The 14,111-nt window shown below is 42.3% G+C and overlaps 1 protein-coding gene across 20 annotated transcripts in view; it reads left to right on the top strand.

Annotated features, from left to right (window-relative positions):
• The window catches only part of ZNF606 (zinc finger protein 606), a 19,064-nt gene extending 4,953 nt beyond the window's left edge, over positions 1-14,111 (top strand). For 2 of the 20 annotated variants that reach the window (XM_019711554.2, XM_019711553.2), the window contains exons 5-7: positions 6,141-6,267; positions 6,517-6,609; positions 11,312-14,111. In XM_019711554.2, coding sequence (XP_019567113.2) covers positions 6,141-6,267; positions 6,517-6,609; positions 11,312-13,299 — 2,208 coding nt within the window. In that variant the 3' untranslated portion in view covers positions 13,300-14,111. The other 18 variants (XM_074315467.1, XM_074315456.1, XM_074315457.1 and 15 more) reach the window with 17 other exon arrangements.

Raw genomic sequence — 14,111 nt, 5'->3', positions numbered from 1 at the left:
GTTCACTGCTGATATAACGTATAGTCATTTTTAGATCCTGTATGGAATCAGCAGTGAAGCTAGGCCAGGCTGAAAGATGGGCCCTGAATCAGTGTCTCGGAAACAGAAGTTAGTTGTAATAAAATGCTGTGAAGAAGCTCTAATAACCACTGTGCTGCACTCTGCTGTTAGGTGAGGGGTTCTTAGAATTATTAGGGTTAACACTGAGAAAATGAAATGGAGAATTCAAATAAAAACACCCTCCAATGTCTGAAGAGTTGTGATTTCTGAGAACATACTCCTGGTCCCCTCTCCACATTCACTTTGGATTTTTCCTGTGGGGAAACTCGAGACTTGAATCATGTGAGTTTTGTATTGAGCAAGGTCTTCAGGAACACAGATAAGCCCCATATCCCTTTATTGTTCCCTCCAAATTAAATATTTACTGAAATAAAGCATTCACCTGGTGAAAATGTCAAGTGCTGTCATCCCTTGTTATCTGAATAGTCTGTTCTTAGAAACATCTTGGCGACTGAAGTTTCAGCTAATGGGAGCCCAATTCCCATTACTTTGAGGAATAGGGAAAATAATGTAATGTCTCAGCCTATCTGAAAATCCCAGCCAGCCTCCCCAAGTATGGAAACTCCCAAATCCCTCTAGAACAGCCCACCAACGATTTCTGCATGATAAACTGTATGCTCATAAAACACCAATAATCTTGTACCTTGCACCTGTCCTTGGCTGTCTCGAGAATGTGCAGTGTCATTACATTTCTCTGCAAAGCTTGTACTAAAATATTAACAAATAATGAAATTCTGAAGGTTCCAAAGAGGCCATCTGAATTTCCCCGGGTTCTGTGAAGGGGCCACTGTCAGAGCACTTAGGTAATGCAGGGGCAGTCCCATGAGATCCTGTCAGGCAAACAGCTGAGACCAGCTGGGCACCCTCTGCATCCTCCCAAAACCCTCCCATGGTTTAACTGCGCTGGGGGTGTGTGAGCAGATTCCAGAAAGTACTTCAGAAAGCCTAAACTCCCACGTATGCGCAAAACATGGAAACAGGAATGTTAAGTCATCCTAGCAGACGTAGCTGGTAAGGGCTCAGTCATTCCTGGGGCGGGGCCCTTCTCTGTCCTGCCCCCTCACCCGTAAGTGTCAGTAACCGTGACACCTGCAATACCTCTCCTAGCTCAGGAACGTCCCTGTTGTCTCTACAGCTGGTTAGACTAGGTGCCTATCTTCTGGCATCTCTCCTATGTCATCTCCAGCCTTGGTTTTACATTTTTCTTTGCATTCCTGAGGCCTCCCATGAACTGTGAACCTCAACATGGGGACATATTCATCTGGGGTCTGTATTTGTTTTTGTTAATCCATGGCCCTTCTAGTTTGATAACATCTCTGTCAGTTCTGGAAACCTTTTTTTTATTTAATTTTATTTTGACAAATTCTATAATTACAGAAAAGTATAAAAAGTAATCAAACGTGACCCCCCATCACTCTGAATTAAGTTGTTCATGTTTTGTCATACTTTATTTTCCTTTACAGTCCCCAATTACATTTTATTCCTCAGAACAACTCATGGTGTGTATGCAACTAATCCATTTTCATACTCATGTAGGTAATAAACTGCATAGACACGACAGGTAATACTGTTCTTTTTAAAAGAATTGCTTTTTCTACACGTAGCTTTTCTGCAGCTTGTTTTGAACACTCAAGGTCAACTTTGAGGTCCGTGCATGTGAGATGCAGGTTAGGTTTGTTCCTTTTGCCCCATCAGAGAGGTGGACTCTGTTCATCCTATCTGTGGATAGGCTTATAAGTCTGCCTCCCCGCCCCATGTCTGCTGTTCCAACCACAGCTGTGTGGGCATTCTTGCAGTTTCCTTTTGTGCACACATGTAAGTGTTTTTCTAGGGATACCCCTAGAAGCGGAATTGTCTGAAGTTCAGGGTGTTCATGTTAATATGACTAGTGCTGCCACATGGCTCTGATAACCTAAAGCCACTTCTCAGTCAGTGCCTTACGAGAAAGGGCTCATTTCCCTCCCTCTTCACCACCACTTGACAGTCTTAGTTTTTGCTTATCTCAAGACTAAATGGTATATTGTACAATTTTAATTTGCATTTCCTTGATCACTAGTGAGGTTGAATATCTTCATATGATGGTTGGCCATCTATGTCCTCACTCTGTGCTGTCCCTAGATTTCTGCATGGTTTGACAACTGATATGTAGGCAATTTACATGCATTCTGGATCTTGATTCGTTCCCATATATAAACTATCATCTTCTGGTCTGTAGCTTGTCTTGACTTTGTGGTGTCTTCTATCAGTCAAATGTTTTTCAGTGTATTTTTGTTAAACATATCTGTCTTTGTTAATGGCTAATGTTTTTGTTTCTTTTTAAAAGACGTCCTATATTTAATAAAAACATCCCTCCTGTCCTTTTCTTTTATAGTCCCTTTCTGGGGTCTTCTGTTAGACGGTGGGTGTCCTGAATGAATTGTGTCTCTCTGATCTCTGTATTCCATATTTTCTTTGGGGGAGCAGGGCCAGGCCATCATATTCTTGCCACCACGGAACTCTTTCTGAGGCCTTTTACATGATGGGCATCCTGAAGCAATTGCTCTGCTAGCTCTTCTTCACATTCTATAAATTCTTTCCTGATCTCTCAGAGATCCTCTCATATCATCCTGTCCTGTTTTGTACCAAAATCTTTCATCAGAACCAGAATTATAGCTCATTGACAGCTGGGCGCAGCTGCTGCCTGGACTCTTACTGGCCGCCGAATTGGGTCACCTATCCAGGGAAGAGCTGGGAGGGTGTGTTCGAGAGTCAGGTCTGCTTCGTTGTTGGCCTCCCTCCCTGTCTGTCTCTGTCTCTTCTGACAAGTCTCACTCTGAGGTCCGTGGGCCTGGATGGGCCAGGATCACCAGGTAGGTTCTGCTGCCAGTTTCCCAGGCACGCAGCTGGCTGTCAGCCCACGGATTCCCCTCTCTCCCCATGTCGGACTGAAGGTCTCAGCTCACCAGCCTGACAGCCTCCCACACTCGAGTCTGAGAAGGGTTGGGGGAGTTTTGACCACACGTAAGGGCTGCTGGTTGTGCTGCCCACAGGTGGAGTGGCTGGCGGGGAGGTGGGGGAGCTGGCAAAGCTGTGACGAATATACACCTTCACCTCCCCTGTTGTCAGCCTGACTCTCACTCCTGCCTTCACTGTATCCTTTAACCTGGGGTCCTGCCTCCACTGCAACCCTTTCTGATGTGCGGGGCTGAGGTCACCTCTGCACTGTTTCCATGGGCTGCCACAGTTTCATCTGTTCCCCATCTTCCAGGGATGTGTGGACCACCATGTGTCTATGGCCTCTTTTCACCGGCTGTGATATTTCTGTTACTCTCTTTAAAAAAAAAAAAGAAGGCCTTTTTTTAATTTAGGAGATTTTTAAACCCAAAGGTGAACCCTGTATTAGTTTCCTGTTGCTGCTGTTAGATTACCACAGACTTAATGTCTTAGAACAGCATCACTTTACTCCCATGGGACCCAGAAGTCTGGATGATGGCAGGGCTGGTTCCTTCCAGAGGCTCAATGAAGAGTGATTCCTGGCCCTTCCTAGCTTCTGGAGGCCGCCTGCATTTCTTGGCTCATGGCTCCTTCCTCCATCTTCAAGTGTGTCGCCCCAACCTCTGCTTCCATTGTCACATCTCTCTATGACCGTCCTGCCAACCTTTTTCACTTGTAAGGACCCTTGTGATGACATCTGGATATCTTTAATCACATCTCTGCCAACTCCTTTTGTCATATTGGGGTAACAGTCACAAGTTCTCAGGATTAGGATGGGGGGGACCATTATTCAGCCAACCACTGACATCCATGTTCACCAGCTTCGCTAACTGTCATCTCTAAGCTTTCTGCCTTCCTTGCCATCTATTCCGACATACAATCTTTCTTGAAAAATGAGTATTTTCAAGTGTATCTTAGATATGTTTTACCTGTTAACACTTCAGTGTATATCAAAGAGATACCTACGGTAAGGTAACCACACACCTTGTCACACCCAACGAAATTAACAATTCCTTAGTATTACCTAAGACCCAGTTCACCTTCAGTTTTCCACACCTCTCCCCTGAATGTCTCTTTACAGTTGGTTGGTTCAAATCGGTCCAAATAAGTACTACATGTTGCATGTACATCATATACTAAAGAAAACCGGTCACTTGTCAGTTTGCCTGCTTTTGTCCTGGTGATGTCATTGGATGACTTCCTCCATTCCTTTATCTCCTGTAAACTGGTGGTTGGGCTAAGGCTAGGGTAGATTCAGGTTCTGTATTTTTGGCAGGAGAACTTCATAGGGGTGCTGGGTCCTGCCTACTGTGTGGCATCAGTGGGCTCAGGGTGTCTGGGTGTCCTGTTTTCAGATGACATCATAGATTTGCGAGTGTCAGTATTGTCAGTTTGACATCTCTGTTACCAGTTTTCCTGTCTGCCTTTCCCATGGACAGCAGTCACTGTTGATAAGTGACATTGTCCACTTTTATTAGGGGTTGCTGAAGCTCTAATGATTTCATTCCTTCTGTGTCTATTACATGTGGTTCTTCTATTCCTTTTAAATATGTTTGTGGGGGGGGGCATTCCACTGGGGTCTTGAGAGGGGTGGAAGGTGAACTTGGGGCTCAGTCTCCCAGCTTGGCAGCTGACAGTATAGGTGAACTCGGAAGCCATCTAAGGAGATTAGGTAGATAGCAGGAGATGAGCAGGCCTCCTGGCGGGTCCCCCAAGTGCCATCACTCTGAAAGTGAACTGAGGCTTTTCTTCTGCACTTCTCTACCCGAGGTTACATTTAAGTAAAAACCTTACATTACCCCAAAACATAATAAGAAGCAGCCATCAAGGAAACTCAGGCCCCGCGCAGGTCTATAAGATGAAAACCAAGAAATTGACATTGATGAGTCCAGGGTTGGGGAGGGTTTCACCGAGGGAGGTTGTGGTCAGCAGTTTAAAATGCTTTTTGGAGTAAGAGGGTCATAGTAGTAGGGTCACTTCTGTGTTCTCAGCCAGTCTTCATTTGGAGGGGAGCAGTTCAGGACAGAGATGGCAGCACTGAGGACTGGCGCTGATCAGTTTAGAGCCATGACTCTCAGGGGCAGAAAGTCCTGCCATCGGGTAGGAGAGAAGTGATCAGGCAGCTGTGAGGGGGTGGGTAGAGGGTCACAGGGCTCTCAGTGGAAGCACACCACATGTGTCTTGTTGATTCTGCACCAACGGAGAGGCCAGAAAGCCGGCTTCCAGCTGGAGAGGAGGACCACAGTGCACAGACAGGCCAAGAGGGGACCTAGAAGTGAGCTGGGGCTGCAGGGTGTTTGGCACCTCCTCCCCTGACACAAGCTCACTCCACCCCACCACCACAGGGAGGTGTGCCCCTACCACCACCCCCCCTCACCCCCACCCCCATACCCAAGGCTTATGCTGATTGCTTCCAAGGATTGTAAGTGATACATTCATTTCCCAAATCAGAGGAAGATTATAATTCATCTTTCCTGCTAGTTTTCTAGTGAGTATTCCTGGTTCTATTTTCCTAAAAGCATCAGTTTGGTTTTTTCCTAACTCAGAGTACTTTTGACAGCAACTGTGATTGTCCTTGGCTCAATTCTGTCCCACCCTAGCTCCAGTCCTTGGGACAGAGATGATCCCTTACTGTGGGGACAGAAAATCCCTTACTGTGGCCAGGAAGATAGGCTGTGAGTGTTCAGATCACCCTTCCAGGTCCTAGCCCCAAGATCTCTGGTCTGATCAGAGGTAATGTGCGTCCACCTGGTCATGGCCTTATTAAGCATCTATATGTATATCTCCAGAGAAGAAGGGGTGTTGCTTTAGTGGGAATCCTGTCCACACTGGCCAGTGTCACTAGGATTGGGCAAGAGTCTTGGGAATAACCTGCTCATCTTTGTTGTGGTTATTGTGGCCCAGATGGCTAATCCCTAAAAATATATACCAGATGTGGGTCCCTGGGTGGTTCCCAGTGAGACGTGACCCCCATCAGAATATTGAAGAAATTTAGGGCTACTGCTCTACATTCTGTCTCCTCCTCAAAGCTGTCTGGCTCACTTCCTTCCCAGAAAACACTGGAGGGGGTGGCCCCAGGCTGAGGAGAAATGTGTGTGCTCTTTTAGGAACCTGTGACCTTCCGGGACGTGGCTGTAGACTTCACCCAGGAGGAGTGGGGGCAGCTGGGCCCCGCCCAGAGGACCCTGTACCGCGATGTGATGCTGGAGACCTATGGGCACCTGCTGTCTGTGGGTAAGGCAGGTGCTGCCCACGTAAATGAAGCTATTTCCACTGCAGTACCTTCTGTGCTCCATGTTTAAGACTCACGGGCCTCAGAAGCGCTGAGTTGACCTTGAGCCCTGAGCTTCAAGGATGAAATTCCTAACACTTATAAAGCAAGAAGTTGTGGGACCGTGCTTATTCTGCCCAAGTGATAGGTCAGGGAAAGAGGCAAGGGAAGCGTTCCAGGCTACACAAGTCTGTGTTTTTCCTCACATGTAGGGAAGCAGATTGCCAAGCCTGAGGTTATCTCCCTGTTGGAGCAAGGAGAAGAGCCATGGTTGGAGCACACATATCCTCAGAGCACCTGTCCAGGTGAGAGCGGGCCCCAGGTAGGAGCAGAAAACCTTCTACGCCCACCTTGATAGAGAAATCGGCTGAGGCCACGAGGAGTCACCTTCCTCAGACACATTCACAGTTCCCTCCAAAGAGCCTTATCCCTTGCATTGATTTTTTTTTTTTTGCTGCTGTTGATTCAGAGCAGATAGGCCCTTCTTTAACAAGGTGAGTTATTGTAAGTTACACTTCTTTCCCTTGCCATCTGCTTTCCTGATGCCTCTCAAAACTCTGCTATGTCTTGCTCTCAGATGACTTCTCATTCTGTAACCTGCTTTTTAATTTCTTCTTAATTCATTTATTGCCAAACTTGTTTCCTGTAACCACAGACTCTTCCTTTTTTTTTATAGTCTTTGACCTATTTTATTTTTAGAACTTTATCCCAAGTATATATATATTCCGCAGTGCCAACTGAGGGTTGTTTTTTTTTTTTTTAGTTTTAAGTATACAGAACAATGTAATAGACATTTACACCCCTCACAAAATGATAACCCCCTTCCCCCAATCTACTACCCCTCTAACATCGTATATAGCTATTAACAATTCCTTTTTCCATTGACTCTATCCTCTATGCCACAGACAGTTCTTTAAAAATATATATATATATGTTTTTTTAATGTAGGTGTAATGTATTCACAGGGCTGAAAAAACTTAAAGCTATAAAATAGGTAAGGTGAAAAAAAATCTCATTATTATTCTCTCCTCTTACCCACATTATTCTTACCCCCAAACATACACACACACACACACACACGCAACCAGTTTTTTTTCACTATAAATTTTTGAGTTATTAGTGGTTGCCGTGCAGATTATAATTAACATCTTAACCTATAATAGAGTTTGGATTAATACCAATTTAGTTTTGATAGAATTCGAAAACTTAGTTTCTGTGTACCTCTGTCTTCCCCTTTTTATACTATTGTTGTCACAAGTCACACCTATACATTGTGTGTCCCTCACCATAGATTTATAATTGCTATATGTAGTTGTTTTTTAAATAAGATAGAAAAAAAGAAGTTGGGCCCGCCCGGTGGCTCAGGCAGTTAGAGCTCCATGCTCCTAACTCTGAAGGCTGCCAGTTCTATTCCCTCACGGGCCAGTGGGCTCTCAACCACAAGGTTGCCAGTTCAATTCCTCCCGTCCTGCAAGGGATGGTGGGCAGCGCCCCCTGCAACTAAAATTGAACACGGCACCTTGAGCTGAGCTGCTGCTGAGCTCTTTAAAAAAAAGAAAAAAAGTTATAAACCAAAAATGCATTTACGGTCTTGCTATATTTACCTATGTAATTACCTTTATTGGTGTTTTATATTTCGAGTTACTATCTAGTGTCCTTTCATTTCAACCTAAAGGGCTCCTTTTAGCATTTCTTGTAGGGCAGGTTTGCTAGCAGCAAACTCGCCCAGGTTTTGTTTATCTAGGAATGTCTTGATTTCTCCATTTTTGAAGGATAGTTTTGCCAGATATAGAATTTGTTATTGATAGTTTATCTTTCTGGCCTCCATAGTTTCTGATGAGAAATAAGCTGTTAGTCTTATGAGGACCACTTGTCTGTGATGAGTAGCTTCTCTCCTGCTCCTTTCACGATTCTCACTTTGGCTTTGGCTTTTGGCGGTTTCATGTGTATGCATGTGGCCTTCTAGATTCCTAGGAATATGTTAGAACTTCTCAGAGTCCCCATGGACGTCTCACTCCTTGGCTTTCCCCTTCATCTTTTTGATTTGTGTATTGTTTGCCCCAACTGTTTCCTTTCGTCTCAGATAGTAGCAACTTTAAAACATTGCCTGAAAACGTTTGACAGATAGATACCTCTTCCCTAGAAGCTTTTAGCACTATTCGAGTTCCTGACAAGCCTTTTAAGGGGGATCTTCCAGGGAACCACCAGACAGGTCAAATAAAGGTTATTCATTGGGGACAAGGCTTTGATAAAGCTCCAGCTGTGTTCTGCTCTAGTACCAGAAATATGGGCTGTTATTTTCCAAGGTTACTGCTGAGTTTGGGAGCCAGAGATGGGACTACAGTAGGTGAAAAATGCTATAAAGCTCACTGTTATTATAAAAATTCAGCCTTTTCTTTATTAAACTCTCCCTGGGTTGCTGCAAATCTTTGGTTAATTTATAGAATTCTGAAGCAATTGATTCTGAGTTTCTGACAGTTTTTTGGTTGCTTTCATGGAGGGACAAAATTTCAGAGGTCCTCCTTTTGCCATTTTCACTGACACCTTATCCCAGGTAATCATTTTCGGTATTTATGTTGCATGTTTCCAGAGTTTCTTTATGCAACTACAAGCATGTAGGGATGGGTAGTTACGTTTCACCTTTCGAAAGGTAGAATATGACATACACTGTTCTGTATCTTGCTATTTATGATTTAACAATGTACCATACCTCTCCTTGAGTCCTGAAGATGGATGACATCTCATCCACTTTAATGAAGTAGTCTTTTGTGGAGTTGCCCCCTATTCAGATCTGAAACCTTATAAGGGCTCCTGAATTCTGGTGGCTTTAACTCTCCCACCTTTAGTGCTGACCATTCTAAGTTGCCATCCTGAGCCTTGTGGTTCCACCACTTCCATTCTTACACTTCTATCATCTTGCAAATCATCTCAGACATCTCCTTGATCTTGATACAACCAGGAATCTCATTGCTTCCTTCTGGATTATGTCTCCCCTTCTTCCTAATATGTATCCTTGGTACCAGCCTTCAGTGAGTCCTCTAAGCTAGAAATTGAGAACTTTGGTAGTAAAAGGGGAAAAATGGTGTATGGTGAAGACAGAACAAGAAAAACCTAGAGAAAAAGGACAGGGTCTAGGTCCTGTTGTGTACCTGCAGCTTTAGACCCTGTGGTAGGCTGAATGATGACACTCCCCCCAGAAAAACATGTCCACTCCTAAACCTGGCACCTTGTATGGCAGAGGGGGCTTTTCAAATGTGAATAAGTTAAGGACCTTGAGATGAAGAAATGATCTCATATTATCTGGGTGGACTCCTCATAATCACATGGTCCTTATATGAGTGAAGCAGTAGTGGCAGAAACACAGGGAGGAGATGTGGTTGACAGAAGCAGAGGCCAAAATGATGTGCTTTGAAGTTATGAGGTGTGACAATTAAGTTCGTGAACGTGTTGCAATGATGTTGCTAACCTTTTTTTGATATCAGAGGGATTATTCATTATGAATTTGTACCAACTGGACAAACAGTTAATCAAGTTTACTATTTGGAAATGCTGAAAAGGCTACGTGAAAAAGTTAGACGACCTGAATTTTTTGCCAACAATTCATGGCTCTTACAGCATGACAATGCACCAGCTCACACGGCCCTGTCTGTGAGGGAGTTTTTAGCCAGTAAACAAATAACTGTATTGGAACACCCTCCCTACCCACCTGATCTGGCCCCCAATGACTTCTTTCTTTACCTGAAGATAAATGAAATGTTGGAAGGAAGACATTTTGATGACATTCAGGACATCGAGGGTAATACAACGACAGCTCTGCTGGCCATTCCAGAAAAAGAATTCCAGAATTGCTTTGAAGGGTGGACTAGGCGCTGGCATTGGTGCATAGCTTTCCAAGGGGAGCACTTCGAAGGTGATCGTAGTGATATTCAGCAATGAGGTATGTAGCACTTCTTCTAGGATGAGTTCGCGAGCTTAATTGTCCTTGTAGAGGAAGGAGGCACAAGCCAAGGAATGCAGACAGCTTTTAAAAGTGGAAAAGGCAAGGATATGGATTCTCCCCTAGAGCTTTTGAAGGGAAGCTACTTTGATTTTTGCCCAGTGAAAGCCATTTTGGATTCTGACTTCCAGACTGTAAGATAGTAAGTTTGTGTTATTTGAAGCCACTACTTAACAGGTGTGATAGTTTGTTGCAGCAGCAGTAGCAAATTAATGGAGGAGACCTCTTCAGTTGTTGGAGGATTGATGCCTCAGCAATGATGACAGTTGGCTTTATATATTGAATTTGCCAGACATTTCACTGGATTCACAATCTCATTTCATCATCAGAAAAGTCCTCTAATGATAGTGGCAGAGCCAGTATTTAAATACAGATTGTCAGATTATAACTTGTGTATCTGTCTTATCACAATATACTGCCTTTCAAGTTCATCTCTTATGTCATTGCTCCATAAATGATTCTGTAGTTGTTAGAAGAAATTTAGGAGTGTCCCTAAATCATGTGACTTTTGCCCTTTGGGCTAATGAATTTTGTGTTATTGACTGAACTCTATGGAGTAGGAAGTAATGTGATAGCATATTTTCATAGATACATCCTGGCTTGAAGCCTCTGTTGGTGATTTCTCTTAATGCTACCCCCTCCTATTTTGGCAGGTGTCAAAACAGGGGATCAGTAGGGCATTAGAGCACATAAATAAATTAAGACACCTTGGTAATTTAAACATTATTTGCTAAGGGCCTTGCTCATCTGTTGTTACCATGGATAAATATTCCTGAATGGACTTTATCAGTATTTAAGCAAACACTTTATATTCTGATTACTTACTTTGTTCACTTTTCACTGTTCTCTTTCCTATTGTGATGTTTCTGTGTGTTACAAGTTTATTTGAAAACAAGTTCAGTCTTGCCTTTTCAATAATATGGACCAAAAGAAAAAAATCTCACTTTTTCCACTCTATTTTTAGAAGTTCTTTCTCTGTGCTCTCACAGCTTTTTTTCTGTTTGTTTCAGAAATGATGAGAAATCTTGAAAGCAAAGCATTGATCCCAACGCAGAACATTTTTGAGGAAGAACAATCCCATAGCATGAAGTTAGAACAATATGTATGGGGTGATCCTTGGTTCTCCAGGTTAGAAATTTTGGGATGTAAAGACCAATTAGAAATGTACCACATGAACCAAAGTACAGCTATGAGGCAGATGGTCTTCATGCAAAAGCAAGTACTGTCTCAAAGAGGCTCTGAGTTCTGTGAATTTGGGGCAGAGTGTAGCCAGAGCTTAAACTTTTTTCCATCTCAGAGAGTTTCTCAAATAGAACATTTCTATAAGCCTGATACAAATGCTGAAAGTTGGAGATGTAATTCAGCCATAATGTATGCAGATAAGATTACCTGTGAAAGTAATGATTATGACAAAGCCTTCTGCCAGTCTGTGCAACCTATTCACCTTGCAAGGATGCAAACTGGAGATAATCTTTTCAAATGTACTGATGCTGTTAAATCTTTCAATCATATACTACATTTTGGTGATCATAACGGAATGCATACAGGCGGAAAACTCTATGAATATAAGGAATACCATCAAATCTTTAACCAGAGCCCATCCTTCGATGAACATTCAAGACCTCATATTGGAGAAAAACAATGTGGTTACAAAGAATATGAGAATATCTTTTACTTCTCATCCTTTATGGAGCATCAAAAAATTGGTACTGTAGAGAAAGCATATAAATACAATGAATGGGAGAAAGTCTTTGGGTATGACTCATTCCTCACTCAACATACAAGCACTTACACTGCAGAGAAACCCTATGAATACAATGAATGTGGGACATCGTTCATCTGGAGCTCTTATCTTATCCAGCATAAGAAAACTCATACCGGAGAGAAACCCTATGAATGTGATAAATGTGGAAAAGTTTTTAGGAATCGTTCAGCCCTTACTAAACATGAACGGACTCACACTGGAATAAAACCCTATGAATGTAATAAATGTGGAAAAGCCTTCAGCTGGAATTCTCATCTTATTGTGCATACGAGAATTCATACAGGAGAGAAACCTTACGTATGCAATGAATGTGGGAAGTCTTTCAACTGGAATTCCCATCTTATTGGACATCAGAGAACTCATACTGGAGAGAAACCTTTTGAATGTACTGAATGTGGGAAATCTTTCAGCTGGAGCTCCCATCTTATTGCACACATGAGAATGCATACTGGAGAGAAACCCTTTAAATGTGATGAATGTGAAAAAGCTTTTAGGGATTACTCAGCCCTTAGTAAACATGAAAGGACTCACTCTGGAGCAAAACCGTATAAATGTACTGAATGTGGAAAATCCTTCAGCTGGAGCTCCCACCTTATTGCCCACCAGAGAACTCACACGGGAGAAAAACCCTATAACTGTCAGGAATGTGGCAAAGCATTCAGAGAACGCTCAGCTCTTACTAAACATGAAATTATTCATTCTGGAATTAAGCCTTATGAGTGTAATAAATGTGGAAAATCCTGCAGCCAGATGGCTCATCTTGTTAGACATCAAAGGACTCATACTGGAGAAAAGCCCTATGAATGCAATAAATGTGGGAAATCCTTCAGCCAGAGCTGTCACCTGGTTGCTCATCGAAGAATTCACACTGGTGAGAAGCCCTATAAATGTAATCAATGTGAAAGATCCTTTAACTGTAGCTCTCACCTTATTGCGCACCGGAGAACTCACACTGGAGAAAAACCATATAGATGCAATGAATGTGGGAAAGCATTTAATGAGAGTTCATCCCTTATTGTACATCTGAGAAACCATACTGGAGAAAAACCCTACAAATGCAATCATTGTGAGAAGGCTTTCTGTAAGAATTCTTCTCTTATTATTCATCAGAGAATGCACAGTGGAGAGAAACGCTTTATATGCAATGACTGTGGAAAAGCTTATAGTGGTCACTCAGCTCTGCTTCAACACCAGAGGAGTCATAGTGAAGAGAAACTCTGTGACTTGAATTGAATTGAATTGATGAGAGATTTTCTTTTGTACATTTGATAACACATTAAAAAACCCCTACAAGTATAATCAAGAGGGGGAATTTTTTAGTAAGAGTTCAGTAAGACTTCTCCCTTTATTACTAAGTAGAAAATATCTTCTTAGAAGAAACCTATGAATGAAAAGAATAGAAGAAAGCTTAGCAGTTCTGTAACTCTTATTTAACTTCAGATAATTACAGTGAAGAAAACTCCAAACTCCTCTCATGGTCCATCAGTAATCCTACTTGAGGGAATGTAGGGAATGAGATATATTTTAGTAAGAAGTCTCAACTATTTGTGGATCAGAGTGCATTGTTAAAGAGAAAACCTTATGCTAGGAAAAGTGTTTCGGGTGGAAACACTGTTTTGCATCAAGCTGGAGTATTAGATGGGAAGATTTGCAATAACATTTGGTGCATAATCATGAAAATACAGATTCTGTTATTAAAATGTGAGGGTCTAGGTGCCCTTTAAGAAATAGAATATGGAATAGTAAATCTGAATTTAAGAAAAAAAATAGTATTGAATGGGATATTTACTGTTGATAAAGATTAACCTTAGAAAAGATGAGTAAATGAGATTTCTAATGATAGAAAGGTTATTGCCTAGAAGTATAAGACTGATGTTGTTGGAAGAAATGGTGATACTTTATAACCCAGTGTGTTGTTGTCCATGGTTTACTCATTCCTGCATTGTTGGACATTAGTTTGTAATTTATTTTAGGCAATCACTATAAGTTATAATTATGAACAATGCATACATAACCTGGAGGAATAAAAAGGACACAGAGTTGTA

Source organism: Rhinolophus sinicus, linkage group LG11 (genome assembly GCF_036562045.2).
Source record: "Rhinolophus sinicus isolate RSC01 linkage group LG11, ASM3656204v1, whole genome shotgun sequence".
In the NCBI taxonomy this organism is placed as follows: domain Eukaryota; kingdom Metazoa; phylum Chordata; class Mammalia; order Chiroptera; family Rhinolophidae; genus Rhinolophus; species Rhinolophus sinicus.
This window is presented reverse-complemented; position numbering and strand designations above follow the sequence as displayed.